The 15,981-nt window shown below is 37.7% G+C and overlaps 1 protein-coding gene across 1 annotated transcript in view; it reads right to left on the bottom strand.

Moving 5' to 3' along the window:
• The window catches only part of fat1a (FAT atypical cadherin 1a), a 126,114-nt gene that overhangs the window by 46,474 nt on the left and 63,659 nt on the right, over nt 1–15,981 (bottom strand). Inside the window, 3 exon segments of the mRNA XM_042342327.1 lie at nt 1,209–1,348; nt 7,725–7,935; nt 8,476–8,805. Coding sequence (XP_042198261.1) covers nt 1,209–1,348; nt 7,725–7,935; nt 8,476–8,805 — 681 coding nt within the window.

Below are 15,981 nucleotides of genomic sequence, written 5' to 3'. Positions count from 1 at the left end.
ATAACGCAAACTTAATGCTCTTCACAGCAACTCAAAACATGCTGACAAGGCTGAATATGTTGCTGCTCTAGGTGAAGCTCAATTAGCTCTTAAAGTGCTCTAATTGCTACTCTGTGACCTAATATTTAAAACAGTTTATGCCATTCAGGATGTGTCTAAATTATGCTCATTTATCATATTTACATTGACTCAAAGAACAGAAAACTCAAACATCTGTAGAATTTAAAACTAATCATCGAATGAGGTGGAATGTTGTGGTGTTTCTACCAGTTAATATTTTAATACACTAGACATTTTCCAAATAAATGTTAATCTTGGATTTCAATATCAATTCAGACTAAATGATAACCATCCTAACATTTGGTACAGTGCCTTTCATAAAGTATGCCTCAAAGCACTTTACACGACAGTCTAAAGTGTAGTGACTGTTATTTGTTGGCAAATGTGGCAGCCAATTTGTACCCAGCAATATCCTACAAAAAGGCATGAAGTGAATGACCAATTTTATTTGGGGGATTGTTGGCCGGGACACCAGGAGCAACTCCTTTCTCTTTTCAAATTGTACTATGTGAAATGGCAGACGGGACATCAATTTAATGTTTCATCCAAAAAGCAGTACCTCCAACAATCCAGCACTGCAGTGTCAACCTAGATTATGAGTTTCAATTCCTGATTTGAGGCTTGAATGCACAACCTTCTGACTCAGAAGCGAGCGCTACAAACTGAATCAGACTGATGCACTCAATTGACTCAAAGAAGGATACATTGGTATTATAATTTTTGGTCAGTTTTTATGTTTGGATCGGATATGGATTTATCTGAAATCTTCTGCAACAGTAAATTGTTCCTCATTATAGTTTTTTCTGCCCTCTTTTTCTCTTTCCTTTGAAAGCTTTACATTTTGTGGCTCATGATAAATTTTGGGGGTGTGGGGGAATTGCAAGGCTATGGGGAGAGAGTGGGGGAGTGGGTTTAATTTGGATAGCTCTTTCAAAGAGCCGGCAGGGGCACGATAGGCCGAATGGCCTCATTGTGTGTTGTATAATTCTATGATTTTATGAGATGCATAGCACAGTTTGCTATTGAAACTGTTCAACAGTAATAAGCTTAAACCACTCTCTAAAAAAAAATCTTCTAATATTAATGGCGAAAATGAATGACTGCAAATGTTCTCCCTGGATCAATCTTTTCATCAGGAATTCAATTACCTGAGTGCTGATAGTCTTTGTTCCATCTGTTGCCTCCACTGTCATGTTGTAATACGATTTCTGTTCTGCATCAAGTGGTCTCGCGACAATGATGGTTCCACTACCCTTGTCCACATCAAATCGGCTGTCATAGTTGCCACCTGGATTAAATAATATGAATAGTTATAAAATCAGTAGATTCTGCTCAGCTATCTGATCGCATGCAAATAAACTATTTACTCCCCTGTTTCATTAACAAGAGTTGCAAGTATACAATTTAAGCCATGTAATGAGGGCATTCATTCAACAGTGGCTAAAACTTCTATTGATTCTCAAACCATATTAAAATCAGTCTGATGTTGTGGTTGTGTGTTTAACAGGGAACTTTTGAGAAATGGGAGGTATGTTAACACCTGGCTTCAACTACGTTAGTACCACAGAAGGTGCTATCTGTGTTAGATTTGTATTCAAAATAATTTTATAATCCTTCTCCTATTTATTTTTGTTTAACAGTATTAAAATTTTCAGCAATTATTGACAACGCCTATTCCTTATTTTTTTAAAAAAGTTAAATGCAAAGTGTGTTATAATATACACAGCAAATAGAAACATATTTAGTGAGATTGAAAATAATTTGTTGATTTTTGCTTATGGCCCCCACTCCTGACACACACACATATGTATGCTCTACGGATGCTTTAGGCAGCAGGAGATGGGGATCTTAGTTACATACTTCTCCATATGCATAGCCATTGTTGAACAATAAACCTGGAATAGGAGATGTCATTTAAGTAAGGTAAGTTCAACAAGGTTGGCTTTTCATGCCATTTAGTGAAACTTACTTTTCAGAGCCAAGCAAATTCAAGCATCAGCCAATCTGGAACCAACAGTTGCAGACAGAAGGCTGCAACTGAAGGGTTCAGTTATAAGCTACCAGACACCCATTACATTACCTTCAATTTGAACTTCATTTTAAAAATCTCTAACAATGATTTATGAACCCTTTGAACCACTTGAACACCTATAACATCACATTTTTGATTAGGCGAGGAAGGAAGCAAATTAAATTTCAAGAAATGAAAAGCAGACAAAAAACAAACAACTGAAGGGAAGGACAAAACAAGGAAATGGTGATTTGTGGAAACTAGTAGTTGCATACAGTGTGGATCTCAAAGTTACACTCCATCAGTAACAGAACCAAAGAATGATCTACAATGCGCTTGTAGCAAAATAAACATATAGTGATTTTTTTGCCAAAGAGGCTTCCATTGTAGACGAGTGGCAAAAAAAATCTACTCTTACTAATTGACATGTAATGGACCCCATTATGAGGTCAGGAAGCCGTGGTTTTGTAGCACGAAATCGATTCTGAGGTAAGTGAGAAAATATGCATGCAATAATTATGTTGAGTCTGAGATGACTGTTCCATGCTCACAGATGGCTTGTTAAAATTTCTGAGAAACACATGCAGAACACTGGTGCTGTATATGGAAATAGGACTGCCAAATATATGGGAGCAGAACTTGAGGATCAACAGACTACAAGAACCCCAAGGAATAAATGACAATGTCTAATTTTAAGTATTCAACTTGGAAAATATCCTTAAATTTTTAAGAATAATGAATAGTGATCAATCACTTCCAGTGCGAGAGCAAATCAAAGTGGGAACCAGATTTATAGTTCCCTCTCTTCATAACTATTACAGGCTGGTGACTTGGGCGCAACTGATAATATGCTGTTGCAACTAAGAGTATGTCCAGAGCTTAGTTTATCTTATCTTCAGATGCCCTTTTGTACCTCTACCAAATAGCCATGTAATGTGTGAGTTCAAACAGTGAGTGTTATCAGCCTATTTGATTGGGGGGGTGCGGGGTGGGGGGGGGTGGAGAGGAGAAGAATCACAGATGATCCCAATCTTGTTCTTACAATATTCAAACATGCTTGCTTTCAAGCGACTAGCAAGAGGAACCCAAGACCTCACAGTCCTGAAACTTCTAATCCGAGATCAACTAGCCTGAAACAGTCCAGAATCAAACTTAGGGCTTTCTGGTGTGTGGCCTCATTACGTAAAGCCGGTTAAAATGCTGCCTTTACCAAATAAGCCAGTCAAATCCTTGAATATTAAATGCTTTTCATAAATGTTTTTTTGTACACAGTTATGAAAAACAATTTTTCAGGCATGCTAACCAAAATGTAACTATCTAATGTATTTGTAATGTCTTTTGTATGTTCTACTGAATATCTCTGGTCAGACTGGCACTCTCTAGTTTGTCCTCACTATTGGGCACCTATGATCAGTCACGCACTGTATAAAATATTTTTCGTAACTCAATGTTTCAACACATTTTGGGAAAAGCTCTTTACATAGCCAAGAATCACAAGATTTATATTCCGTATACTGAAACAAATCAAATGGTGCATTAGCAATTGCTGTGACAATCGCTCTCAAGGCCAGGACAATTCTAAAAAAACTAATTTCACCATTTATTTACACTGCTGTAATTTTTGATTGTTTAGTTTGGGCCATTAATTTAATGATCAACTTAAAAAACATGCATATTGTTTCACTGTATTTTTTAAGCAATACAGAGTGACACTTAAATATCCCATGCACTTATAAATGAACTGGAAATGTATTATTTTTGCAGCTTTTACTTTCACTATGAACCTTCCTGTTTAACAGTGGTGTTTTGCTATTAAAGAGGCCAAAAGCCGTTTGTTCACTCATTTGACATTAATACTGTTAACTACATGCAGTTGACAACATATACATTTTCCGAGACTTTACCCACTGCATTATTTTGGAAAAACCTGAAGCTGGCTATTTAGACTGGTGTTTACACCCAAAATTAGAATTGAGCATGTAAATACTTCAGACTATTCTTTTGCATTACTACTTTACAAATAATAAATTATATGAGAAGGTTCAATGTGAAATCAATAGTTTGGTTTCAACACAGAACTCAGAAAACACAATCATTTCAATCAATTTGGAAAGAAATTAATTCTGCTTTTCCAAAATTTTCAGTTACACAACAAAACAAAATGAATTCAATGCATTTAGTAAAAGAAAAGCCAGCTGCAAGCTAGGAACAAGCTAATCAACTGCAGTCACACTGAAAGCAGAAACTCATTAGGTATTAATAATTATTTCCATCTTCACATTTGTTATTTTAAATGAGATATTTAATCAGTATCTTAAAATTACAATTACTCTGTATCACTGAGAGGTGGTGATCTAAACATCTGGTTTGGGGTTACACTGAACACTTAAATCTTAATACTTCCCTTGCCAAGACCCTATAAATTTTAAATTTTTACCCTTTTTCCCCAGAAAAAGTTTGAGGCTTGTGTATGATGGATTAAAGTCCAAGAAACCTGTTAGGTGGCATTGCCTCACGGTTCTCACCTCCTCCACCTACCCAACCTCCCCCTAAAAGTCTCAGAACCCGTACGTAACCTAGGCGTTAGGTTCGACCCCCAATTACCCTTCCTCCCCCATATCCGGTCCCTCATCAGCACCACGTTCTTCCACCTCTGATGCATCGCCTGTCTCTGCCAATACCTCTCTCCGAAAGCCACTGAAACCCTGGTCCATGCCTTAGTCACCTCTCGGCTGGACTATTCAAACGCCCTCCTCGCCACAGCCCCTCCACTACCATCCATAAAATCCAGATTATACAAAACTCAGCCACCCGCATTCTCACCCGCACCAAACTCTGCTCTCCGATTACCCCAGTCCTTGCCAGACTGCCCTGGCTGCCTGTCCCAGAGAAGATCGACTTCAAGATCTTCACCCTTGTTTTCAAATCCCTCCACTCCTCTGCACCTCTCCACCTCCACCTTCCACCTCTCTGACCTCCTCTTCCCTCAAAACAGTGCCCGTTGCCTTTGTTCCTCCGGGTCTGGCCCCCTGCTTGTCCCTGAGTCCTCCACTCCACTCTTGGCAGCCATGCCTTCAGCCACTATACTCGCTTCCTCACTCCCTTCGCCTCGCCCCTTCTCTTCCTATTTTCAGGTCTCTGCTGAAGACCTTTCTTTTCGACCGTGCCTTTGGTCACCTTCCTCCCCCTTCCCCTGGCTCGGCCCTGGGATCCGCTACTGTGAAGCGCTCTGAGATGCCGTCCGGTTTGGAGGGCGCTATATAAATCCAATTTGTTGTTGTTGTCGTCAATCGCTTTGAGTCGTCCTCCCAACATAAAAGGTGCAATATAAATGTCAATTGTAAAAATTGTTCTGTACAGGTCTGTCGTACGTGTGGAAATGAATCAGGAATAAGTTACAGATACACTCCTCGGTGTGAGAATGTATCACTCACAAATTTCTGCTTCAGTAGTTTTTAAGCGTTCCAAGACCCTACTATGAATGCAAGGTGTTGTTAAGTTAGCACTCTAGTCAATGGCTGAATTCCACACAACAATGGTCTGACTGTTTTCTTATGTGTTAAAAAGAAATCAGGAAGGAGGCGTTCAAAAGCTTATCAATTTCCACTGATATATTTTTTAAATAAAATGTTTGTTTTGCTTTCAGTTGCTGTCCAATTCTATTACATTTCTAACAGAATCACTATCAGTGATGCCGAGTATGAAATGGAATGAAACAAGTTTATTGGAGGGTGGGGGGGGAATGTGGTAATGAAGGTTTTCATAAAAGCAGAACAACTCCCACTTGGTTACCTGGCTACTAATACAGTGTGCACGTAGTTTGCTATTTGCCTGAGCCATAATTAAGTCTAACAAATAAAATAGTTAAACTCATGTAAATCAGACCTAAAATATAAAATAAGTAACTGCACAATTATTAATAGTGAAAGTGATCAACATTGTGCTGGATTAAACATAAAAGAATGAAAAATTAATGCAAGATATGGGAAAAATATAAAAATGTATATTATTCTAACTTGCACACTTAAAACCAGTTTTATATAAATACATATGGTATAGTACATACTGTATGGGCACACATTTTTACGGGAGGGAATACATTTCTTGAAAGGTTTGTGAACAAGACACAAAACAAAAAAGCTAGTTAGCAGATCTCATAATGTAGTACAAAAGTATAATTATGAGATGGCAGCAGATACCTTCTGCTGTACAGTTCAGGTCACAAGCCATCTGAAAGATATAAAACCATTCTCTAGCTTGTTTGCCTCCTTGCAGAGCCAGAAGCACAGTTGAAGACAGAAAAGGCAGCAAGGATAGAAAAAAAAGGAAATTAGATAAGTTAATGAATTTCCAGTTAAAAGTTCAATACAATGCAGATAGATTAATGCAATCCATGATTTCCTAATTTATGCAAACTATGCCTCACAAAGATTAATAACAACATGAGAAATAGGTTTACACTGAATAAATAGATCGACAAGATTAGTGTTTTTAAGAAAGCATAATTAAAACACTGAAAATTAATTTAATTAAATGTACCCATGGCAATAATTCAATGGCTGTTAAAAGAATTCTAAGATGCCAAATAGATATGTTTTGGATTTTTGAACTGATTTATTTCATTCTCTGCATGTTTTAGTTTGAACTATCTTTATATCTGGCAACTCTTCCAAGATTCAAGCCTGAAGTCAGTAACATAATACGGTGAAAACCTGGCCGAATGAGATACTTTGCAGGCAAGAAGCTTTTTAGTGAACTGTGATCTCATTTGTCTCTATCATCGTTGCCTGTAGAAACAAGTTTACTGATAGACTTGTTCAGTTTTCAAAAAGGGCAGCTGATTTGAACATAAACCCAGAAGAGTGATCGTTTTTCACAAGAAACAAACTGCAAACTCAGAATTGCCCCAGAAAGTGTGAGGAGGAAATGAGCTTGTAGATTTGAAGCATGCACATTCAGTAAAATTCAGTGTGTCATTCCCTGACTGTTCCAGCTGGACACGAACATTTAAAAAAAACTGTTAAAACAAACATACGTAAATACTTCTCATCTTCAACTTTTTTTTTACAAAAGAAAGTGAGCTTGTGATATTTACCCAAGCATTACTAAGGAGTGTTATTGTTGGAAATGGGGTGATTCAATCAATGTGCTGGCAGTTTTGGGGGTCAGATCCTCACCGTCTGTGAATATTCTGGGGCAGTAATTTTTCTAGTCTATAAGATCTTTCGTCCAACGTTTGCTCATATTTCTAACTCTAACTTTAACTGTCTCTATGCTGAGGTTGACATGTTCTGTTGTGTGTGCAGTGATTATCCACTCATTCATCAAGTGAAGTTCTACACTGATACCTTTGTTTTATAATTGGATTTTTGATATAGCGCCTCATCACATCTTCTGTTTGTCAGGCACAACAGTGCAGCCCCGTGACTCAGAGAAAATGCCAACTTTCTACTTATGTACCAATGCTTGTAGAATGCAACATGATTTTAAAAAAAACTGCAAACTTAATTTTTTTTGAAAAATGAAACCCAGTAAAAGTGTTACCCAGGCCAACTCAATGCTACTGCAAAGAAAATCACATTTAAAGGTCCAATAGGAAAGTGTTTCATAGTCAATACCATTAAATGTTACTGGAGAGACATGTCTTCCTTACCAGTGATATCAAACCAAAGTGCAGTGTCAGTAGGTTCAACAGCAATTACGCCAACCATATGAGTAACTGGGTCACTCTCCATGACACTAAAGGAAAACAAAGATTCTTCAAAAACCAAGGGCACCGATGATGGCTTGGGTCTGGTGATCCATTCAATGTGCAGTCGGGTGGTAGACAATTTCTGAGGGCGTCCATTATCCACAGCTTTTATCTGCAAATTAAAATGATGACTTTAACTAAAAACTTTCCATGAATAATGCAGTTCATCATTTACAAATGAATAGTACAATCTATTTCTCTCGTTATATTCTCCAAGAAAAAAGGGAAGCAAACCATTTCCGAGGCCTTTACCAAATCTATTCCTGGATAGAAAGTGTAGAAAAAGGCCAGTGCACCATGGTATAGGACAACTTCAGTTTTTTTCTTCTCCGAGGGTGTGTTTTGCGTCTGCTCAGCGCATTCTCCAAATGGACTGGCTCTTCATGCATAAAAGGCCACCTAATGCCTGTTTCAACAGTAACTTCTGATCTGAACCATATCAGATGATCGCTGTCCAACCTTGTAGTCTTTGCACAACCTTAAATCAGTTGCACATATTTTGCTTCTATGGTTTCTTTGATCATTAAGAGCCATTAATATTGGATTATATTTAAAGTTATGGTGTTTCAGTTAGCTGTTGAGCAGGTCTAATTTACTTTTTAAACTAATAACACATTCATACTTCTGCATATACACAAACAGGTGTACTCACTGAAAGAATATCGTATTCTCCTGCTGCACAAAACTTCTTGGATGAAACGACTCCAGTTTTAGGCTCAATGAAGAACTTGCCCTGCTCATCTCCCTCTTCAATGCTGTATGATATCTCTGCATTTGCACCCTCATCTTTATCAGCAGCAATCACCCTGAAGATGGGTTCCCTTTTGATGGATTTTTCTCGTTCTGGTTTTTCTCGCTCTGGAAGTTTGATTTTGTAGAACTTCTGCAAGAACTGGGGTTTGTTGTCATTTTCATCCAGAACCTTCACTATCACTCTCGCAATGGTGGATTTCGGGCTCTTGCCGTTGTCTGTGATTGTTATCTGTGGTGATCACAGAAACAGAATTTAAACATTAGTTAGAAAATCACATTCTAACCCACATCTTCCAAAAGAAATCACAAGATTTCTATCTCAGAAGCAAATGAAACATGGTTTTCTTATTTTTATTTCACTTGCCAGAGTTCCTTACTTAATCTGAGTGTCAGTCATTCTCTCCTTAACCCTCAACCCCCATCCCAACTCTGGTGCCTCAGAAAGAATCCAGTCTCCTCATGGGACAATGTTCTCTCCTCCAAAGCAGTAAGGCTATAAAGTGAAATGAACCTTGACCAAGTTCCTACTACATTCTGGATGGACCACAGCATAACATATCTATAGTTCAGAAGTTATCAGTTATCCTAGAGAAAATGATGGGTGTGGATCATGATGGAAATAGGAAAAGTTCACACTGTCACAATAGGGAATGAGCAATTGTTGGTCAGAGTAAAGTGGAATTCACCCTTCAAGTGGCTGTTGTTAATATCTGACCTTGATGTTAACAATGAAAATAATTCCATTCCTAAACTGATATGTATATTGGTCAAGCGCAAAGTTAAACGCTCCGAGATGTCGTCCGGTGTGAAGGACGCTATATAAATGCAAGTCGTTGTTGATAAAAACCTCCACAAAAAGTATAATATCTTGGTTAGACCACACTTAGAATATTGTGTGCAGTTCTGGTCCCCACATTATAGAAGGGATGTAGAGGCACTGGAGAGGATACAAAGAAGATTCACAAGGATGATCCTATACCTATCAGGAAAGGCTGAACATGCTTGGACTCTTTTCTCTTGAAAAGAGGAGGGAGGGTAAGAGGTTACTTGTGAGGTCTTTAAAATGATGAAAGGTTTTGATAGGGTAGACATAGGGAAGATGTTTCCACTTGTGGGGGAGACCAAAACCAGGGGCCTTCAATATGAAATAGTCACAAATGGGGAATTTAGAAGAAATTTCTTCACACAGAGGAATGTGGAACATGCTACCACAAGGAGTTGTTGAGGCAAATAGCTTGGATGTATTTAAGGGAAAGCTAGATAGGTACATGAGGGAGAAAGGAATAGAAGGTTAGGCTTGAAGGCTCAGTTGAGGAAGAGCAGGAGGAGGGTCATGTGGAGCATAAACACCGGCATAGACGAGTTGGGCCGTATGGCCTGTTTCTGTGCTATATATTCTAATGTAATGTATCATTTTAATAATATTGACAGTTTGCACAGTTCATAGGCCTGAAGCATTTTTCTCCACTGGCTAAGTAGTGATCTTTTGCTCTTGAACAAGTTGTACTGCTTATCACAAAGTATGCTATCTTCCAATAACAAATGATATTATCATGGCCAGTCTGGATTCACTGTTGTACCTAGACATTACAAAAGCATACCACACGCAAGTATTATGAAACAACTATGCTAGCACTTTCACTTCTCATTTAGCCTAGCACAACTTCTTAAATATCTGAACATACAGTACCATGTTATTTTCCGATTAAATTGTTTGCTCGCATCAGAAAGCAGCTACTTTGTCTGCTGATTCACTCAGTCTCCAGAGCATGCACACTCAATCTTACTGTAGCCAGACAATTAACAAAGCTTACCATGAACTTTAAAATGGTGATATAAATGAGTCAGAATTAATTCCCATAGATTTTATATTTCAGTTTAAATTGTCTTAACATTTCCAACCTGCTTTCACTCGTAATTATGCCTTTCATTAATACTGCAGTAACAACACATGGTGGTCTGAATAGATTACCACCAGTCAGCGGTGAGCATCATCAAAAGCTCTTTGCTCAGAAGAGTTATTTCATGTTGAGCAAGCTTATATGAAAATACTGTAGGTCTCATTTGGCAAAATTGTTTAACACTACAGAGAGGCAACTCTTAAATGAACCAATCTTGATGCTGTCCACAAGCAAGTGGATTTCTACATTTTATGCTCAAATAACCAAAGTCAGTGATTCCAACTGGTGGGGAATTGTTCAAGGAGATTCCTTGCACCTCAACTCTGTTTAATGAAATTGTTAAAAGAATCTTCCTTAGAGGTAATGGTACCACTCTGTACACATTTAATCCACCTGTCAGCCGTTTCTGTGCACTCTATGCTCTGAATTACCTAAGAGTTTCATACATTTTTATTCCCAGATACAAAGGCATTCAGTGCAATTATGCAATGCACAATAAAACGGAGACTTTTCTTTTCTCTTTATTCCCTCACCTCACTCACACCACTTCCCCCGCAAGCCAAATGTTCCATTTGTTTTATTAAACTCCTGTGGAAAGTATTTTTCTTAACAGTGGGAAACTGCTGAATCAGATGTTCAAGTAAAGTGATCGACTTCTGGATTGACACGACTCACCACAGTCATGCTGCACACCTAAGTCACACTGGTTATCAAAAAAAAATTTGCACAACACTCAAAGGCTTACAAGCACATTTAGTCAATGCACATTTAATTTGTTATTTTATTGAAGCACAGCATTTATCTCATGGTAACTGCAATATTATTCTATGATTTTTTCATCAATAGTGTTTAAATATTCCCCCAGACCACTAAAGGCTCCAGGAGAGAACAAAATTACCTGAACCATTCTTCAAAATATCAGGTTTCAAGCATTTGTCCATTACCATTTGACTCTGCAAATACTGCGCCTAATGTCATTTGGTTAACAATGCACCAGCATTAACAGTGAAAGCATCTCCATTAGGTAAAAAGTTATACAGCAGACACCATTGTGCTGGTGAAGAAGTGTCTTTCCTGTTAACACAAAGGATCTTTACACTGGTCTCTTCCTTCCTGAAATTACAAGGTATTATCAGGTAAAAGTGACTGCAGTGAGAAAGACAGCTAGGTCTGCAACAACAAAACCAGGCCCTAGCAACACACCGGTTATCAGTTTATGAATATGCAAGGCTCAAAACATAAAGGAAACATAAGATGCATTGAAGTTGATAATTTAAAGTACTATCTACAAGCTCTAGCTGACAAAGAACAAGCCAGTGTATAGGCTTAAAGAAAGGAGACAAAAAGAAGCCTTTACAGTAATTTAAACCTTGTCACAGATATCTAGAGAAAAAAAATTAAAGATATAAATAGATAAATAATATCCACAGGGGTCTAAATTTGCTATATTTATGGAGCATTTTAGAGTACCAAGAATTTGGCAAATACTTAAATACAGCCTTCATTCTCAACAGGGTTTTATGTAAGTTCTTTTAAGAACCACAAAAAACAGACTTTAAAGCTAAAACTGAATTCAACATTTTGACTAATTCTGGGTGTTCTGAAATGATACAGAGTAAAAATAGAACCAAGTGGAATTTCTCTTCACTAGTATTGTTACACTTGTTTTTGTTTAATTCACATTTTTCACCGCTTTTGTTTTGGTAAACCAGTGTCTGATACATGCCAAAAATCTATACTAATAATAATCGGTGCAGTTGATATAGTGCCTTTCAGGTCACTAATCTATGAAGCTTCATACAATCTTACTGTAAGGAGTGATGACAGTATTTTGAAGGTAAACCAAGTCTCCAAGGCAAACTGCTGACAGTTGCACATTAGAATGGTTTCTGTTTGCTTGGTATGGAATGAGCACGCTTTCCTTTGTGGGATATACCTTATTTGCCTAATCCTGGAGAATTTAGGCACAGCTTGGCAGGGGCCGAGGCCCGAGGATCCTAGAGTAAGCATTGAAATACCACTGGAGTTTCACCAGCTAAAATGGTACATCTTGTCACTGCTTGCAAAGGAGCCAAGCAGATGATACTTTAATCATATCACAAATTCCAGGTCTCTTTTCCACACAATCCCAATTACTCTCACTTACTCACGTTCCATTAACATTTGAGGGAGAGAAGGACTGACGATGCACATCAATGCTGAATTCTACCTGCTAATTGTCAAGTGTATCAAACACTACACATGAGACTCCTCTGGTAGAGTCAGAGAGCAGGATTATGCCCACAAATACACAGTCAATTCACTTTATAGTCTATTCTGTGAAGCGCTTTGAGACGTCTAGAAGACGTGAAAAGCGCTATATCAAATGCAAGGATTATTAATGCAATAAAACTTACATAAATTTAATCTGCATAAATCATATAATTGCCTAAGTAGTACATCTGTCCAAGTCCTGTTGAATGTCCTATAAGTTATGCAAGTTTCACATAATTCATACTTTGAATGTCATATTAAATGTTTTGTCCCAACTGATACAACTTACGTGAGGTTTACTGTACCTTGAAAATGAGAGAAAAACATAAAAGGTACAATCAAATTTAAAATCCATGAACATGAACCCATGAGGCAAAATAAAGTTTAAAAAAGAATATTAACTCTCCCTGTCTAACAACTGTTCGTCTGGAAACTAAAATGCTTAAAATGTCTTGAAATGGATTAACACCTCAACCATTATGTATTCCAAAATATGTGAAAGCAATATTCCAATCCATCACTCCCAGCAGTGGATTTATTTGTAGTTTTGTGGAGTAATGAATGATCCGTTTACCACTTGTACAATGGATGACTTGGCCATCCAAAGCCAAAGAAAGCAAGCTTTATTCAAGGTAATGAATTTCCTGTCTAATCATGCACATTTCATATGGTGCCCTGCACTCAGCTATCATATGGACAATTTGAAGAATACAATGGTGCATAGAGCCACCGGGTCTCTCAAATATTTGAGTCAAGAGAAAAACCAAACCGAACACTCTTACGAATCAACCCAAACCCTGCAACGCACTCAAGTGTTTAACACCAGCAGTATTTCCTGATGCATGAAGTGATCTCATCTAAACAAAATATTAACCTCTCAGGAGCCATAGTGGCGTAACTAGACACACTTATAATGGAAGTAAACAGATTCTCATATTTTCTTAAAAGAACATTCAATGATAAGGTTTTATTCCAGTTTATCCTTACCACAGAAGAACTCTTAAATGCATTTCAATGGTGTTTAATTATAAGATGTTTTTGTTGTAACATGGGATCTCTTAAAAGTCAGGTTGGAATTTTCCTTTGTACTAAAAAAAATTACCAATTGATAAGTCATTCTGGTCACTGCCATTTTCACTGCCATTTATGCTGAAAATATATGCTCTTTCTCACTAATCACCTGCAAATATTGTTCCCTCTTCCCCCCACTGGCAGCTAAATTCCTAATTTATCCATCCCCTCACTTTGTCACGCATCAAAAGTTTCATGATCCAGGCTCACAACAAATACAATGTTTTACAAAATATTTACTCAACTATACTAATGTCTATAAGCTTCAACCCTATTTCCATGTCTTTTGATGACTTTACATAGCATGAAGTGCAGGTAAGTCAATTTCTTAATTTAAAACAGCCTTTGAAGCTTTCCCAAATAGCTCCTCAAGTTCATTCAAGTGAGAGCCTTGGTCATTTAGTTCAAGCTTCGAGCCCTGGTCTGTGCTCAGTTGCACCAGAGGCTTTATAAATGATTTAAAGCCCCAGGTTAGCAATGGAAAAATTAGCAAGGATTCCTGCTCCCTATCCGTATACAAAACCCATGTTACTGGTGCCTATGTGTGAACACCAGGCAACGGGAGAATCATACTCAAGCTGTGGTGCTTTCAGCAGTCGAATACGCTGCCGGTATTCATTACAAAGTCTCACACATGAATAATAACCATTTAAGTAAGGTAATGGAGTGTCAGCTGCTCTTGAAACTATGCCTCAGTGGAAGAGAAAAGGGGAAAAAATGCAATATAAAGGAACTAATGCAACACTGTAATGCTACCATTTTCAATTTTGCAAGGTATGGGTGAACATTTGTATTGCATAACAGAATGTTAACATATTTTACATGTTGTTTTATTTTTTGATAGATTTTGTTGGATACTCATTAAGACAATAAGGACCAATTGACTAGGACCAATGGAAGGGGATCAGGAGGTAGAAAAGCAGGAAGCATGGAGAACTGGATAAAGGGTTTTTGGTTAAACTGTTTGATATTGTAACTGGTGAGCTGAAATAAAAGAGTGTTCTACACATTGTTTGTTGAGAACATAACAGATTTCTGAATAGATTAAGCAATTACTTGAATGACACCTTAGCGCCTGCAACAACCAACAGTCTGTCACTTTTAGATCAGCTCACAGAACTGGTCTGTAACTAATCAGAGAGAAGAGTCAAGCTGTCTGTTCACATCAAAATAAAGCACAAGAATGGGTAAAATAACTACACCTAGAAAAGAGTAAACCTACTTAATTTTGTTGAGAATTTAATTGAAAGGATCATGCCCAATGCACTACACACCACCAAGGCTGAAACAATGCAATTCAATTTACATTTATATAGATATTTAAATACATTTCACATTGGGAGGACGTCTCACAGCACTTCACAGTGTTCGATGAGCAACTGAGCTGGCTGTAGGAGCCAAGGGGTGTGGGGAAAGGTGACAGAAACTGTGCTCAAAGAGGTACATTTTCAGACGTGCTTTGAAAGAGAGGAGGGAGAGAGCAAGTCGGAGGGTGGAATTCCAGAAAGCGGAGGCAGAATGGCTGAAACCTCACTGAAATAAAATAAAGAAATAAAGTGACAAATAATGGAACATTCTGGTTTTGAATGCCTGTAGATTGTAGGAAGACAAGACCGAGGAAGGCAAGGATCTTGAATCTTGACGTTCTTGAGAAGTCTTCAGAAGAAGTTAAAGGTTTGAGACAAACAATAATTTTTTAGTTCAATTTAACAACAATGCAACAAGATTCAAGACCATATGCAGTGGTACAGTTCAAGCTGGGAAAAATAACAAAGAAAATAGGGAAAATAACAACATAAAAATCATCGACCGTAATGGAATGGATAAAAGAGGTACAGATTGTGACGGATTGAGAGAGGATAAAGCTACCAGAGGTGAGTAAATGATGTCTTATCTTGTATTCCACCCATGGATGAAAAAGAATGCTTGCTGGAAGGAGTTTCTCTATGTTGTGGAGCAATATTCAAGCACCAGACAAATTGGGACTTGATACAGAGTTAAGAATTATTGAGGGAAAATATATACATTTGACTTGAAAAAGGAAATCGATCCTTGGTTGCTTTAACAATTCACACTTGGAATCATAATCCACATTGACACTTGACATTGACAGTATTGTCAGAGTGCTGGATTGTGGGAAATATCCTTTGGGTAAGTCATAAAGTTATCTCATCTGGTAG

This window comes from Callorhinchus milii, unplaced genomic scaffold (genome assembly GCF_018977255.1).
Source record: "Callorhinchus milii isolate IMCB2004 unplaced genomic scaffold, IMCB_Cmil_1.0 Scaffold1, whole genome shotgun sequence".
In the NCBI taxonomy this organism is placed as follows: domain Eukaryota; kingdom Metazoa; phylum Chordata; class Chondrichthyes; order Chimaeriformes; family Callorhinchidae; genus Callorhinchus; species Callorhinchus milii.
The sequence above is the reverse complement of the archived record's forward strand: the minus strand, read 5'-3'. Positions and strand labels throughout refer to the sequence as shown.